Below are 17,982 nucleotides of genomic sequence, written 5' to 3'. Positions count from 1 at the left end.
ATAGATGTGAAATCTACACCCAGGGATGAGAAATCTATGCACACTGTAGACCCGATCAGTAAATTCATCTACTCCATCGGCTAAAATAAGATTAAAATTCTGAACTTTTGCCATGTATTTCTCTGTAGTGTAAGTGAACACAGTCAGTGGGTCTGATAGCACCATGTTGACCCTCTACATTTCTGTCCTAGTTGTGCACCCGTTGCTCCAGTTGCCTCAGCTCGTCCTCCACCTGTGCCGGCAAATCCGCTCCCACCTGCTGCGAGAAATAGGCCCTCAACTCCTTGGTCTCCTTTTGCCAGAAGGGTTTGGGCACGTCGAACAGTGCGCCCATATCCACGGCGCTGCCCAGGCCCGCGGTGTTGATGGCGCCCTCCACTGGCACCCAGCCGACGATGCTCTTCTTGGCGGCCTCGTCCTCTCGCTCGGCGCCGCAGCGCTTGAAGACCCATTCCAGCACGCGGGCGTTTTCTCCGAATCCCGGCCACAGGAAGGAGCCGCTGGGGTCCTTTCTGAACCAGTTGACGTGGAAGATTTTGGGCAGCTGAGTCGGAGCCTTCCTGGTCTCCATGCTCAGCCAGTGGGCGAGATAGTCTCCAAAGTTGTAGCCGAAGAATGGCCTCATGGCGAACGGGTCATGCATAATCACCTTGCCTGCAGGTCAGAATGAGGAAGAAGACATGATAAAATTGTATAAGAATCAAGTAAAATGAATAAGAACAGTAAGCCATCAACTGTTTGTTCTCTTAACATACAGGTATAAACGTTCACCTGGAAACAAACAAAATACCTAATCTTCAGAATATCATGTTTAATTATTGCACAGACTCAATGTTTCTCCATAGGTTTATATGGAAAATTGTAATTTCCAGGACCATTTTCTGAAAATGCATTTTTTTTTCACATTGTGGCGACAAACTCTCCATATCAGTAGCTCCTACAGACTCCAAACTTTCCACTTTTAGACTTATATATATGTTGGATTTTGAATATGTAATTCCTACCCTGATTTACCGTATTTCCGGATTACAAGTCGCACCAGCCTTGGTAATTACCTGGGCCTAGAGGTGTTGTTCACTCATTTGCAAACTCGTTCCTCTACCTGTGGTTATTTATCTTTTAGCTGTTGATTAGCTTTTGTTTTCCCCATTGCAGTAAAAGTAACCTCTGCTTTTCACCAGTCCCTCACAAGTTTTTTTCTGCTGCTCAGTTACCGTTTTTAAAGAGACTAGATGCAAGTTGGTCATTTTATACTCACTACTGCCACCTCAGGTCATACATGTAACTGCAGCTTCTATATTAAGCTTGTGTATTGCCGGCATTTCGGGCCCAAGGTAACAACTTTTTGAGTGACAGTGCAGGATTTTAGAGGCAGTTGTGGTGATCAGGTCTGAGCTCATTCTACACATTAGGACATTGCTGGAACATGTAGGAGAAGGAAAATACTTAGTTTTAACATTTTCAAGCTCCGTATAGTCCCTTTTAAATCTTCTGTGGTACAGGAGTAGCAGATACTGGTACACAAGCCTAGAGCGCCCTCCACAGCTGTCAGTGTGAAAATGACAAACATTGGGGGATTATGAATTTTGATAAGTCGCACCTAAGTATAAGTTGCACCCCCAGTCAAACTATTAAAAAGTGTGACTTATAGGCCGGAAAATACAGTATTGAGTTTTGAATTTCAAAAAACAAGGTGAATTTTAAATTTGTGCCGATTTTTCCACTAAAAAAACATCTTATTTTAAAACAAAACAGAATATCCAAAATCCCCTCTAAAAAAGTCTATGTAACTAATATGTCAACAAAATAAAACCATAAATTTAAACCGGGCTCCATCCATTATTCAGCTTTCGTCGCCAAAAATATGTGGAATTTTGGCCTTATTTTTATATGAAAACATAAAATGACCAAACAACTTCACATACATTTTCTTCTCATATCTATGTCAGTAATCTACAGCAGAAGTTTCAAATCGATATCTCTAAATTTAAAATAATTCCCTATTCACCTGCAGTAATTGTGTCAAAATATCACCATGGCGACCACCTCTCCAGGGTGAACTCCTCATAGCTCGCATAGAGACTTCACGTTATCTTCGAAACATTAACCTTTTTGTTACATTACAGTAAAAGCAGCTCACCAGGTAAACATGTAGGAGACCCTTGACCTAAACGTACAGTTCTATGCACTTTCTTTAGTTGGCGATGAATATATTTGTCTGTCTGTACCTTGATGCTCAGCCGCCGCAGTTGCCTCAGATCTCATCGCGGCTCCAACGAACACTCCATGTTTCCAGCTAAAAGACTCGTACACCAAAGGCACTCCTGCAGATAAAAAGAGATTAAAAAAATATGTCAGGTTCATTACAGACAATGAACTTAAGTCTCTGCTTCTTACTGTACACATCAAGTTAATCATTACTTAGATCTGTTTTTGACGGCTTTAATAATAATGTAAACAGCTGTGTATGTCTAAAACTCAACTTATGTAATAATTAGATAATGCACTGCACAGCTGTAAATCAAGCCATTTTAATCATGTCCGACCTTCTGGCCTCCTTCCACCGAAGATAATGGCGTCAATGGGCACGCCCTCCTCGCTCTCCCACTGAGGGTCGATGATGGGACACTGTGCGGCCGGGGCGCAGAAGCGGGAGTTCGGGTGCGCACAGGGCGTCGCACTGCCTGGAAAAAAATAAACAACAGTTCTGTGAATATATTTAATGGGATTATAGTGAAGTAAAGTAGTAGTAAATAGTAAACTACAGTACTGCACCAATAAAAGGTGTGTTTGTCCATTAAAATTGTAATCATTAACTGTAAAAAGATAAAGAAATAAAGATATAAAGAAATAAAAAAACATGTTTGCTTTATGATGCTATAACGCTTGGTCTATTGCCTGTAAAGTTCATTCAATTTGCACATAATTTGCTCATAATGTTTTTCAGGAAATGCCAAGTTATATTTATTTATTTCAAAGGTGCTGTGCATAAATGGGCATATTGCTTACATTACTATCCAGAAAAATTCAATGAAAGAAAAATAATTTAACCTCTAAAAACTCATAACTGTGCATGAAACTTTTGTCACTTATTGATTCACAGTAGAAAGAGTTTCTCAGTGTTTTACGCGAATAACAGTATTGTTTCTGTGATAAAACCACTCCAAGTAGTAGAAAAAAAACTTGAAAAAAATTACTGAAGTACGTGTAACTCTTTAAAGCAGTACTAAGTAACTCATGCCCCTAGAGGCCATAAGCGCCACTGCAGGTGTCGTAGCAAGTTGGAGATGGAGGTAATTTCTTTCACTCAAACTTGGCTGTAAATACTGTTTAAGTGGCGCTAGCCCACAGTTAGCTTTGCCCGTTAGCCTGTTAGCTTCTTCTTCGTGATTCTATTAGTGCAGGGGTGGCCAACCAGTCGGAGACCAAGAGCCGAAATTTTCAACCTTGATCCTGTGAAGAGCCACAAAGGCACCGACCATTAGCGAGATCCCGGGGCGGTACTTTATTGTGATTAAATAGAATGTGACCGTTTTATTTAATCACAATAAACTATAACTTTATGCCTTTTTCTTTTTCTTTTTTAATAATTGTGTTAGATTGAATGGTTTTACTCCTCAACAAGATTGAAATACATGTATATTAAATGACATTTTGTGTTTCCTGTTCTGACTGAGACAGAATTAGATTATTATTATTTTTTTTATTTTTTTTAATGCTGGGGTGTGTTTGTATGTGGGGCCCTGCCCACTGAGCCCCCTTCTCTGATTCGCCCCTGGCCTGTGCGCTCAGTGCCTGCAGCTTTGTCCTGACTGGACTGTGCAAAGAACGCACTCTAGGCTGCACAAAGTTCATGAAATTTAACCAGGAGCCTCTGGAGGATCTGAGAGTCTGTTTTAAGTTGCATCTGTTACAGTTATAACACGTGTGAAAGAAAAGTCATGACTTTGCGTATTTCCGCGTTACGATGTCGCGCTTCGCATCATACGCTTAATAAGAGCTCCGCTTTTTTCCATTTCCTAATTGTGATCTTTTTCGGTGAATATGAGGCCAAATTACATCAAATAAAGAGTAGCTGATCAGAAACCTGAAAAGCACAGAAGCTAATCCTAGTGCCACGATCTGCCTGCCTGTTGTTTAACCTACATCCCGCTGTGAGTGAGGCTGCACGGGCACATTTTACACACCGCCTCGAAAAGGAGAGAGATACAGACTCTCATTCATGTAGAGATGGGTCTGTAGGACGATGGTTGGATTTTTGGTCAAAGACTGTTACAGTTTATGGGAAATATTTACCAATTTTGCAAAGAGCCACATTGTATTAAACATCTCCAATCATGCAAAGAGCCGCACTCTGATTGGCCAAGAGCCGCATGCGGCTCGAGAGCCGCGGGTTGGCCACCCCTGTATTAGTGTGTATTGGTGACTCCGACCCGGAGGCAGTGAAGTTGCAATTGTGGTTTTCTGGCCAGAGACACCAGGGGGAGATGAAAGACCCCCCAATCATAGATACAGACGGCATCTCGTCATAGAAGGGGGCGTGACTTCGATGAGGGGGAAAATAGAATCTTTAGAGAAACACAATTTTCACTCTTTTTAGCCATTTTCTGGTGGAATATGAACTTATTTTTCACACATAAATAAAGTCAAGTCTAAATCGGGCCCATATGGATATTTTCTCACAGCAGATTGCTCAGTAGTAGTGAAAAAACGGCACCTGTAGCTAGTGCTAGCTAACCGCCTTAGCCCGATGCTAACATGTAGCATCATGTTAGCATTCTCCGTTATTTATGTATTTATGGGCTGTTGAACCATTTTGCTCCTCTCCATGTCTTTGTTTCTTTATTTAGTACAAAATGATATTCATATTTCAGCATGTGTTAAAGTAGTTTTTGAATAATTAGAGAAAGTTTGATCTTCCCCAAATTGTTTTCCCCCTTAACTGTTTTCAAACATAACCATATATGGGCGATTCCAGAGACGCCGCCTGCATCTATCCCATTAACACTTGTATTACTCCCAAAGGGCCTTCGAAAAGGATTTATTAAGGTAAAAAAGTTACTTAGTTCTGCTTTAATAAATGCATCTGCAGTTTACCTTTATTTAACCGGCAAAGTCCCACTAAGTTTAAGAATCTCTTTTTCAGTCCTGGCCCCAGAGGGGAACCTACTGTACATATTTTTCGTGGTAAGTGAAACCAGAGCACCTGGAGGACACCTACGTAGACACACAGAAAGGCTCCATCCAGGTGGGAGTCGAACCTGGGACCTTCTTACTTCTTATATTTCATCATGTTATCTGAATTATTACTTTTAACCAAGAATGGAGTGAATGTAAAATTGTCCAATGCAAAAGCGCTTAATTGTGACCATGTCTGTGAAAGGCGCTATACAAATAGAGTTCTTCTTCTACTGTAATATTATACATTTTACAACCCACAAAGACTAATCAATGAGCAGTTAACGGGGATCCTAATAAATCACTGATAAGAATCACCTCTGTAAAACCCTCCATCCATTCCCACCTTTCTTCCACGTCTTGCCGTGCCAGTCTGTGAGCGTGACGCCCTCTGGTGGAGAGTCGAGGCCCTCCCACCACACTCCTCCGTCGCTCGTCTCGCCTACGTTTGTGAACACGGTGTTTTTGCGGATGGTTGCCATGGCGTACGGGTTGGTCTTGTCCGAGGTCCCGGGAGCGACTCCGAAAAACCCATTCTCCGGATTAATGGCCCTGAGTTTCCCTGGAAAGATCAACAGAGACGAGGTTAGTCACGGTTTTAACACACTTTACTTTAAAAGGAGAGGAATCAGAAGAAGGAAATACAACTGTAATGTAGCTTCATTAAAATGTCAGTATTTTCCTGTAGGCAAGTTTATTAATATGCAATGGAGAAAGATTGAAACATATTATGAATTCACAAGAATGATTTGAAAACAGATGGGTATTGGTTTAGTTTTTCACTATTTATTCCCATGTAACAAAGACATAAAAACCTCTGAAGAAAACATCCAACTCTGCGTTACCTTGGCTGTCAAACTTCATCCACGCGATGTCGTCCCCCACGCACTCCACCTTCCATCCCGGCAGAGAGGGCTTCATCATGGCCAGGTTGGTTTTCCCGCAGGCGCTGGGGAACGCTGCTGCTACATAACGCTTTACTCCCTGTGGATTTGTTATCCCCAAGATCTGCAGAGAAATGAAACAAAACAACGATCAAAAACACATGAGGTTGGGATTGACGACTAATATACTCATACAACAATCGGACAAAACATTATTAGTTATACCAGTGTCTACAAACAGCTGCAAAAACAAGTAGTATTTTAGAACTTTAACACCTTAACCCCCATCTTCTTGACTGGAGCTTACAGCCTATAGGCCAGGGTAACGCCTCATTTGAAAGCTAAGAGCTCAGAAAACTGATCTGAGATTGTTCCTTATGTTGTGGTCTCTTTTTTCGTCATATTTTGGTGCTTTTTCATTGCTTTTTTGTCGCCTGTTTTGCAGCGTTTTCATCCTCATTTACTTCTCATTTTTGTCGCTATTTTGATGCTTTTTTGTTGCTTATTTTGATGCTTCTTCATTAGTTTTCTGCGGTCTGTTTTGTTAGGTTTTTGTCACTTTTTCATCGCTTTTCATTGCTTATTTGTTGCTTGTTTTGTTGCTTTTTCCTTTGTTTTCTGCTGTCTGTTTTGTTAGGTTTTTGTCACTTTTTCATCACTTTTCATAGCTTTTTTGTCGCCAGTTTTGCAGTTTTCATCCTCATTCACTTCTTGTTTTTGTCACTATCTTGATGCTTTTTTTTTACGCTTGTTTTGCTTTTTTATCTGTTTTTTGTCGCCTGTTTTGTTGCTTTTTCATCACTTTTTTGTAGTTCTTCAGATGCTTTTTAGCTGTGTTTTCATCCTCAGTTACGTCTCATTTATGTCGTTTTTTCATTAAGCTTTTACTGTACATTAGGTAAAGCCAAACAGGAGAAAATACACTTGGTTAAGGCGGGTGTTAAGAGGTTAAATGCTCACCTTCTGCCCAGTATATCTACATTTATGTGCCATTTATACTATCTGTCTTAATGTTCTGCCTGATTGCTTTACTGTACATTAACTCTCGTTTTATGAGCCCGTCTCACCAGCATGTGCTCTGCCAGCCAGCCCTCATCCTTGGCGATGCGAGAGGCGATTCGAAGAGCGAAGCACTTCTTCCCTAAAAGCGAGTTCCCTCCGTATCCGCTACCGAAGGACATGATCTGCCGGGCGTCGGGTAAGTGGGTGATCAGCACCTTCTCCGGGTTACAGGGCCACGAGTTCACCAGAGGAGCTGCAATGATGGAGACAAACAAGGGCTATTACGGATGTCTGCAGGGGGATATGTTAGATTTAAAACATGTTCTTTACCTTTGAGGGGTAGAGGTCGCCCCACCGTGTGTTGGCAGCGCACAAACTCCACTCCTTCAGCCAGTTTGTTGAGGACCGGAGTTCCCATCCGTGTCATGATGCCCATGCTCGCCACTACGTATGGAGAATCCGTCACCTACATCAGAGAGATTACATGAGCATTGTGATTAATACAGATTTAACTGCAGTATTTGTTGAGTCTGGCTGTCGTTCTTACCTGAACTCCGTATTTGGTTAAAGGAGAGCCCACTGGACCCATACTGAAGGGAATGACATACATGGTACGACCTAGAGTGAACATTTATGGCATGTAATCAGTTATTTTTAATTAATTTATTGATATTTTACTATTGCAGTACACTGGCAAAGGTTTAGACAAAGGAGCGATTTGACATGAAGTTAAGTAGTCTGCCAAAAAAGAAAAATCTAGCAGAATTGTAAACAACCCAGCCCAGAAGACAACTTTTGAAACCTTTTGCTTAACCTCTTAACCCCCTGCCTGAACCGAGCACATTCTCTCCAGTTTGGCTTTACCCAAATCTAAGAGCTTCTTGAAAAAAGTGTCAAAATAGCAACAAAAATTATACGACAACGAGCGATGAAAAAATAAAAAAAAATGTGATGAAAAAATTAAAAAAAATTGATGAAAAAATTAGAAAAATGTGATGAAAAAGTGAGAAAAATGTGCTGAAAAAGTGAGAATAATGTGATGAAAAAGTGAGGAAAATGTGATGAAAAAGTGAGAAAAATGTGATGGAGAAATAAATAAAAAAAAGTGAGAAAAATGTGATGATAAAGTGAGAATAATGTGATGAAAAAGTGAGAAAAAATTGATGAAAAAGTGAGAAAAATGTGATGAAAAAATAAATTAAAAAATGATGAAAAAATGAGAAAAATGTGATGAAAAAGTGAGAAAAATCTGATGAAAAAATAACTAAAATGTGATGAAAAAGTGAGGAAAATGTGACAAAAAAAGCCACAAAAGTGTGACGGAAAAGTGACAGATATTACACAAAAAAAGTGACTACTATGCAAGAAAAAAGATTCGTTTAGATTCTGGCTTTGGGCAAAGCTGAACTGGAGAAAATTGGTTAAAGTGAGGGTGAAGAAGTTAAATGGAAAAGTCCTATCAAATCAAAGAGCTTACATACAACTCTTACTACCCATGTGTTTTATCATGTGCAAATTGACTTAACATTGTAAAAGTGCTTAATGAGTCATTTATTCTTATTTTATTGTCTGGAAATGTCATCACTTATGCAGATGGACAGTTGCACAATAGTCCCAGCCATTGGCAAACACAGCATCCGGCTTAAGGAATCGGCCTGACTCCGCCCATCGCACATTTGTTCACTTTATGCCACATGTAACCAGGAACATATTAATCATAGAGCAATAAAAGCCACTCCCTAAGTCGTCTGTATTTTGGTAAACCGTACCTGTCATGCTGCCGGGGAAGCGCTCCTGTCTGGCACTGCCCCAGTCCGACTCGCTCATCCAGTTGCCCAGCTGACTCTTCACCCCCTCGGCCGGGATGGGGATGGTGTCCCGCTGGCTTTTGGTCACGATCACCGTCTTGCTTTCAACGCGGGCCACGTCTTTCGGGTCTGTGCGCGCCAGCCAGCTACAAAACGAACGACAAGTTTCATGAATTAATGCCATTGTGTCGTGGGTTTGTATCAGGGCTGGAATAAATAATGACATTGTTGTTTTTTGGCCCATGTAGCAGGGGTTCCAAACTTTTCAAGCCATGACCCCCAAAATCACTCAACCAACACACTGGGACGCCTTCTGTAAAATCTAATTAGCATTTTTCATAACTAAAAGTGCAAAACATTTCAAATCTGTTTTTTGATATTCTGCTGTCATTCTGCACAAGACAACCCGCTCTACTCTATGCGCCACCGTCGCCCATGCCATCAATGCAGAATTACTTTTTTGCATTTTTAATTTTTCTGAAATTGCAAAAATGGCGGAGGAAAGAGAAATTGGACAAAACAACGAAACTTTTCAGCCAAAAAAAAGCCAAAACTGCAACTGAATATACTTTAGACCATCATTTTGGTATTTTCGATGAACGTACACAGTAAAGATTGCAGAGAAATGCCATCATTTCCCCCAAAATACTGTAGATTTCATGCCAGTTTAAATCAAACTTAATGCTTTGTAATGACATTTAAAGTTAATGCTTTGTAATGACATTTAAAGGGACTCTACGGAGTTTAAAAATGTTAAACCTAAGTATTTTCCTCCCCCGACATGTTCCAGCCATGTCCTAAGGTGTAGAATGAGCCCATACCTGTTCACCACAACTGCCTCTAACTGCCCCCCCCCCCCAACGCATGCAAGAGCTGAATATAGAAGCTGCAGTTACGAGTAAGACCTGAGGTGGCAGTAGTGAGCATAAAATGGCCAACTTGCATCCAGCCCCTTTGAGGCCTTGGTTTTGGCAAAATTAATTTAATGACTTTTAATGCTTTTCATTGCCCCGCAGAAACCCAGATTCAGTGCACAAATACTACTTTTTATAACTACCGTAATAGATTTGCAAAAAATGTTTAAAAAAATCGGACTCTTTCTCTCAAACCACTGTATTTTATCTCGTGCTCATTCCTGTCAATTCCGGCTTATTGTTACCTTTTAAGCATCAGAAAGTCCCACATTTACCAGTTTTCGTATTTGGGCAGCCTCTTGACCATGCCCTCCACCTCGAGTCCCGCCAGGATGTTGGCCGTCTCCTCTGGCGTCCCGGTGACCACGTGAACCCGGGACGGTTTGCACTCCTCCGCCGCGCCCTTCACAAACTCAGCCACGGCCGCAGGGAGGGACGGGATCGAGGCCAGGGAGCGCGCCCCCACGCTAGCCCCGACACCTCCATGTCTGAGGGAAAAATCAAAAATCAAGCATCAATATACAGTAGTTAAGTATACTAGTATAGTAAAGTAAAGCTTTTGTTTGACTGTATGTGCACTACTCATATTCATATAAATAGGTATAACTTGTAGGGGTAATTACTTTATTTAGATTTTGCCTCTTCTGAGACCTGATTTACAAATGCAGAACCAAAACAATCCAAACAGACATGTGGGATATGCGGTAACTTAATACTGACCTAATCAGAAGTTTCAATATTATTTTAATGATATGAAACAGAAGTAAATATGTGCACAGTAAATATTGAAGTACCCTGCAAGTACAAAAGAGTAGGTTACAAATAACAAGACACGAGATTTGATGAGGCATGTTTGAATGATAAAATGATCAAATAATATTACAGAGAATAGGCTTGTTATTAGTCACAACCGGGTACATTTAAAGTTACTTAATCTACTTTTCATTTTATTTATGATATGGTGATAAACACATAGGAAATATACTGGTGAAAGTTTTTACATCAGGCTCATATGAATCATTTCTCTGCTCAAATTTGCTACTCTGGGTGCCATTAAATGTTTTTCGATATACTTTAACGATACTTGGTTTTTGATACCGATACCTCAGCGATGCTTTTTTCGATACTTATACTGAAATATTTTTCATAATAAAACAGATAAGCCTCTTAATCCCCACCTGAACTGAGCAAATTTTCTTCAGTTTGGCTTTACCCAAATCGAAAAGCTTCTCAAAAAAAGTGTCAAAATAGCCACAAAAATTAGACGAAAATAAAAAAAAGAGCAACACCAACGTGACAAAAAAGAAGAAGAAAAGGGGACAAAAATGTGATGAAAACAAAACAAAAAAGAGCATCTGGAAAGTGACAAAAAAGCAATAAAAAAGCTTTAAAAATGTGACAAAAAAAGAGATGAAAAAGTGACAAAATAGTGACAAAAAAGTGTAGAAAATGCCACAACAAAAAAGCCACAAAGGAGTAACAGAAAAGGGACGACAATGTGAGGAAAAAGATCAGCTGAGATGTGGGTCTATAGGACACTGGCCCATAGGCTGTACGCTTTTAGATTTGGGTAAAGCTGAACTGGAGACAATGCATTTGGTTAAGGTTAATTTATTCCTTTTCCTGCCATTTAATTTCTGATTGAGGTGAAACAACCATGAACACATTTTTCATGTTTTTTTTTTTATTTTCTGTTTTTTTTCCCCAATGTTTCCCCCTAAATTTGCCCACATTTTTTTCGCTCCAATTTTGTCCCAAATTTTCCCTGTTTTTTTTTCTTTTTGTCTTTTTTTTTGCAACTTGTTTAACTTTTTTTTCCTTTAAATTTTGATGACCAACAACATCAAAGCGTGAACATAAAGATATATATTTCTTTTCAGTACCTGCTTATTTATTTTTTCAGTTCCAGTGGAACCTAAACCTTTGCTTTGACACCAGACTGGTATTGTTTTACCGTCCCCAGCCTTTATTCACTACAAATCATTCTTGCTGAGAGTAGACACATATTATCAAGCTTTACTCGCTTCTTCTCTTCTGGGTGTTTTGTATGCTCAGGTATTAGGCCTGAATCACACATATTTACAGCTTTAAAACTTGAAAAACAAATATGAGCAAAAGTGTTTCACCAATCCTGCATCAAGCACAACACAGGGTTTCTAAGACTGTCCTGGGGCAGTCAGTGACACCTGAAAAGCCTCAAATGAATTGTCCACAATGAGAGGGGCATTTCGGGGCTGCCTTTTGTTTGTTAGCAGCATGGTGTTCAGAAACAAGCCACTGCAGATATGCAAGCTGTTAAAACAAGGGGCAGCGTGTCTGTCCACGGCTATAGGGGCACAATGGAGTGTGTGCATTTTTGAGTGCCCTCTTTGTTTGCAAGCTAATTTTAGACGGCGCTCAACTCTGTGACCTGATAGTAATGGTAATGTTAAACTACAAGAAGAAATAGCAATACTTTTAGTAGAGAAATTATAGCATTTTACTAGAAACGGTGTGGAGTGCCCTCTATAGGCAGCAGTGGAAACAGCATGGCGTCGTGAAAGCAATGTACTGTACTTCTGTTTGTTACTGACCAGGGAGCAACATTATAATGTGGTTCAAAGCTCGAAAGAGTAAAAGATGCTTCCTCAATTTAAACATTAGCAGCCAGTATTGTTCTACCCCCATAACATTATCGACACTGTCACATTTTAGCCTTGTTTCCTGAAGCTTGTGGCTCCTAATTGGCTGCTTTAAGTGAGTAATTACACAGTCACAGGCCTCACGTGAAGGAGACGTGCTCTCGCCTAGCCAGTTTGTCTGTTCTGCTTTAAGTGGAGCTGGTGACAATGTGCAAAGGGCAAGAACTCTGGAGGTCACAGCAACATTCAAGATAACAGTCTGGCGGATTTAGTCACTGAAACTACAAATCATTTATTGCTTTTCTGTTAAGTCACGACACAACACACAGTCTTGATCATTGACAACTGTTTATACGTCGTGCAACATTCTTCTTTGAAACAGGCAACGGTGAGTTAGAGATAAAGGCTGAGTGTGTGTCAAATATTTGTCGCTGTTCTCCCTGAGGGGACAGGAAATGAGGCTGTGGTCAGGGTTTGGGAGATTATGTCAGGACATCTTTTGGAAAGCCCTCTTTCTAGGCCTAAGACACTTCGACCCCGGGCCCTGAATCCTTTTAAACCATGACGTCTCTGCCGTCTCATTCCTCGCCCCTTCCCCCACAGATAATCAGCACCAGCTCCTCACTAAAAATGCTGATACATACTTGACTTCTGAATACATTATAGATGCGCTCTTAATCTAATGCCCCAATTTTGTTGTGAAATGTGCAAAGATATCAAGATAGATAGAGAGATACGTACGTGCTTTATATAGTTATTCAGGTGCCCTTATAATCTTCCCAACACAATGTTACTTTGCAGACTTGAACCCTCATAAATAATGCATACTTCTTTGCTTTATTCGCATAATGCTCAGACAGCTCTGGGACTGACCGATGAAACTATCGATCTGGGACAAACTTCCTCTCCAACCACCAATCAGTCACACTCCACGTTCACAGAGATAAAGAGAAGGAGTTGCCTTAAGGTATGCTTCATGATGCTGGGGTAATAGGTTAGTAGTGGGTGAAGGCAAGGACCTGTAGTACACATCCAACATTTGCGTCATAGCGTGTGATGATACTGATACTGATCTTCCAAGAATGTCAACTTAATAACTAGAGTGTCTAATAGGAACTAAAACTGATCCGTCCACAGCAAGCAGGAGAACTCTCAACGCATAGCACACCTCTAGATCAAGAATTATCCAATAGACTTTCACTACAGCCCGGCACGCCTCTCCCCCCCTCCATTTAACTCTTTTGGCACGTCCCGGTACATCGCCTCCCGGGGCAGAGTCTACTACTCATGGACAGGACATGCACACGTGCCTGCGCTAAGGTACAGGGAGTGCAAGTGCAAGGGAGCTGAAAGCAAATAGAGAAAGTGATGAGTCCAGCGGCCCGGGGGGACATCATGCAGAAAGACAAATAAGCCGTGGTCGTCTGTCACTAAAATGTCCTGAAATGATTCACTCGGACGTGCTCTTTGAATGCACGAGAACTCACTGTATCCTGAATGAGGGGGAAAGCTAAGACTGATATTGAAATGTGCCTTGCCAGGTAACATGGATCAAGTTGAGCAGGTTTGAGACAGTACTTTGTCTGTCCTCTAGCTTTGCTATTAATATCCTGACAGAGATACAGTGAGTAATGAATGGGCCCCACCACAAAGCAATCAAGATGAGCAGACACTGAGCAACACATATTTAATTGGAGAATGTGCGGAATTAAATGAATGAACACTCTCCGGCAGAAAGTATAGCCCAAAAGCACAGGCAGATGTGTCACTATAAACAGGTTGTTTACAGTGACACTTTACACTACCCTTGATACATTGTACCTGTATAGTACAATGTAATGTGATATGTAACAATGTGTAGCACCGATGGGTTACAAAATGGAATCATATGTATTTGTAGCTTGGAGGCACATCATGTATTAAGACATCTAATCCTGGCCTTACAATGTGCCTCCAAACTACTAATACTACATTATTCCATTGTTACTACATAGGTACAAGTATTTAAAGATGATTACAAAGCAGATTACATTGTACTAGATTTTGTTAAGTCCAATGAATCAAGATAGTGTAACCATTTTTACACATAAGCCAAAAGTTAAACGCCAACTTTCCAAAAATCAAAGCAGTAATTGTCATGAATATATATAACTTACATTTGTGAATAATGTAAGTAGCAAATCTCATTAACTGGTGGATTTCTTCAATTGGTACTGAGGGTCACGTGCAACTTCAGTTTTCATTCATTTTAATTAGGGATGACATCCTTTAATCTCTTAATGCACTTATGTTGCCAATTTCCTTGTTTAAGACATGGTTTGCACACAGTTTAAGCATAATTTAGTCATAATGTCTAAGATGTGTGTTAGTCCTGATTTGGTCTCGATCTATGCCAAGGAAGGTCAAATATTTAAGTTTGAGAGTTTTGTTTAGCTTAGAGGCATCAGGTAGAAGCAGGTTGTAACTTAATGCTGTGTACTAATAGGCTGGGATTCACAATGTAGCTTCAAGCAAAACCTCACAAGGGGAGACATTGCTGAGGGTGCAATATCCCAGTCATCAAGTTTCAGTAGAAAAATAAAACTTACCTTCGTATGACTCCTAGTAACAGACACGACATCTTGGTGCAGACCGAGGCGAGTTACTGAGGTATATTAAGCATAAAAAAGGCGCATGTATGAGTCGGTTGGAAGAGGTGACAGCAATGGTCAGAGCTGCTGGATCATATCTGAGGGGACCTTGCACTTTGACCGACGTGTACATTCACTGGATACGGATCGGTGTCAGCAGTAAACAGATGCAAACCCCCCCAATCAAGATGCGTAAAAAGTTGTGTGTTTGGCAGATATCCGGCATCGGCGAGTCTGGAGCGAGAGGACGCGAGAGTGTGGGCGCGCGCTTTAGGTTAACTTAGCAAAAATGTCCTGTTTCAAAGTTGGCTCCACATTGTTGACTCGTCTCTCCTCTCTCTCTCTAACAAAAGCACCGGCGCCGGGTTTGGCTGATGCAAGTCAACAGCGCGACTTCAGCATCGAGGAGGGGGAAAAAAACAAAAAAAACAGAGTTCAAAACCGGAAATACATCTGGGTACGCAAAGTACGGAACATAAAGGGAAAACGCGTGCAGTGTGGGGACGTAAGCCAAGTTAAAATGAACATATTATTAGGCCTAATGTATGTTTATTACTACTTTATTACGCACCAGGCTGCTTCTCTTGTTCAATCATTCTAGTGGTTGTCAAACTTTTCATTCCATAGCCATAATAATCGCTATTTTTCATCCAACATTATGTCTCAACGTGATGTGAACGATGAAAAAAAAAAAAACTACAGAAAAACCAAGGAGCTGACCAGTGTGGGACACCACGCTCTGGCTTCGCCCCATGGCTTCCATCAATCCGCATTAAGGAGATGCCAGAATTTAGCTTTACACTCGGATATTCACATGGGCCAAAAATATTCATTATCAAGTGAAGGTGTCAGAGCCCTGGGAAGATATTTTAGTTAGGGGGTGCTGAGGGACAAAATACTTTTTTCTGTGCATAAATCCTATTTATTAACCTCTTAACTCCCGCCTGAACCGAGAGCATTTTCTCCAGTTCAGCTTTACCCAAATCCAGTGAAACACCTCATTTGAAAGACCTACAAAACTAAATTGATCTTTTTCCTCACATCAGATTTTTGTTCATCACTTTTTTTGTTGAGCAGTCATCTCATTTTTGTCAAATTTTCGTGACTTTTTTGTCACTTTTTCGTCAATGTTTTCTAACTTTTTTTTCTTCACATTTTCATCCTTGTTTTCGTCTCAGTTTTGTTGCTATTTTCACACCTTTTTTCCAGAAGCTTTTGGACTTGGGTAAAGCTGGAGAAAATATGCTCGGTTCAGGTGGGAGTTAAGGGGTTAATATTGCCTACAGTTCACAAACTATCCACCAGGGGGTGCTGCAGCGCCCTCAGCACCCTGGGTTCCCACGGCCTTGGAAGGTGTTATTTTGGGGACTATATTGGCCATAAACCAGAACTACTGGGACAGAGACTGAGTAAAACTGGGACAAATCAATAGTATTGGAGAACTCTATTGGGACATGGGACAAACAGGGCCATCTTTTCCAATGGGCTAGCAGGGGCTGGAGCCCAGTGGCCTACCTTAGTCAAGGCTTCTATCAGAATTAAGGGAAGAAAAAAAAAATTTGATCTGTTGATTTTCAGGTCAGTTGCTTCACTTTGCGGCATGACTAACCGTATGAGATGATTGTGCTAAGCTCCTATGTGTGTACCTGGAGAAGCCCGCCCTACCTGGCCCAGAGGGATACATGTAAGAGTAGGAGGGTTACATACATGTAGGAGGGTTAGGGTTTGTGCTGAGGGGGGGTGGGGGCCTACGATTCTGTTCAAGCCCCGGGGCCTATGGTTGCATTAAGGCGGGCCTGCGGGACAAAGGACTTAAAACTGGGACTGTCCCGGGTAAACTGGCACATCTGGTCGCCCTAAAGCAGGGTTGGGCAATTTATTTTTACAAGGGGCCACATGAGTAACCAGAATTGAGTTAGAGAGCCACACCTACAATGATTTAATCTTAATGCTGCTCAGTTTTCATAATCCACTTAATTATATAGACCCATTTGAGCCCACTCTGATGGGGGGTGGCCATAGCGCCTCTGATACACCGCTACGCAATTCCGTGTGAATGCAAATCGAGGGCCAATGCTAGGGCTGTCACGATAATTACTGTATCGACTTATCATTCAGTAAAAAACAGTTAAATAGTTATATATTTTTGGGCTCGATATTTATCGTCTGTACATTTATTAGCTTTTCCCCCCAATTTTTTCTTTTTAAAACTTTGATTTCTAACTGTTGAGTTACATTTTATTTCATGTTTATTGCAGCTTGTGTGGTTTTTAACATATGATTGTGCACTTTTAGAACAAATGTTTACTGTTATTTTTATGCCTGAGAGTTGACAGTATCCAGTATCGTTGTTCATCGCGATACTTTCTTGCCTCAATATATCAAACTTAAAATTTGTTATCGTGACAGGCCGAGCCAATGGGCCGCAGTTTGCCCCCCTCTGCCCTAAAGTGGACCACCTAAAGAAGCCTAGAAGTAGTTGGCCCTACGTCACAGTTTGAGAACCACTGGAGAACTTTTCCACCAGCAATAATGATAAGAGGTTATTATCAGCCCCCTCCTGGAACCGCCACCTTAACGTGGTGGAGGGATTTGAGCACCCGAATGATCCTGGAGCTCTGTTGTCGGGGGCTTCGTGCCCCTGGTAGGGTCTCCCACGGCAAACAGGTCCTATAGGTCAGACAAAGAGCGGTTCAGAAGCCTCTTATGAGAGACCAACAGGCCCATTTAATCGTGAGGCCGTCCTTCTGTGGACCCACCACCTGCAGGAGGAGCCATAAGGGGCTGGTGCAATGTGACGACCCGGAAACGGAAAAGTGGAAGAAAATGGATGGATGGATGGATGGATGGATGGATGGATGGATGGATGGATGGATGGATATTATCAGTGTTGGGTAGTAACTGAATACTTGTATTCATATTGAGTCACTGTATTCTGGTAAAGT

At 41.1% G+C, this 17,982-nt stretch overlaps 1 protein-coding gene across 1 annotated transcript; it reads right to left on the bottom strand.

Annotated features, from left to right (window-relative positions):
* pck2 (phosphoenolpyruvate carboxykinase 2 (mitochondrial)) lies at positions 1-15,556 on the bottom strand. Its single transcript, XM_079576493.1, has 11 exons — positions 14,996-15,556; positions 10,062-10,274; positions 8,834-9,018; positions 7,612-7,682; positions 7,395-7,530; positions 7,130-7,317; positions 6,024-6,186; positions 5,525-5,740; positions 2,547-2,684; positions 2,229-2,324; positions 1-654 (listed from the first exon to the last, which is right to left on the bottom strand). The coding sequence occupies exons 1-11, from the start codon at positions 15,025-15,027 to the stop codon at positions 188-190; spliced, it is 1,905 nt and encodes a 634-aa protein (XP_079432619.1). The 5' UTR covers positions 15,028-15,556; the 3' UTR covers positions 1-187.
* Positions 15,557-17,982: the final 2,426 nt, after the last annotated feature.

Source organism: Gobius niger (assembly GCF_951799975.1).
Source record: "Gobius niger genome assembly, chromosome: 18".
Taxonomy (NCBI): Eukaryota; Metazoa; Chordata; class Actinopteri; order Gobiiformes; family Gobiidae; genus Gobius; species Gobius niger.
Note: the sequence above shows the minus strand (reverse complement) of the source record. Positions and strands in the feature narration are given on the sequence as shown.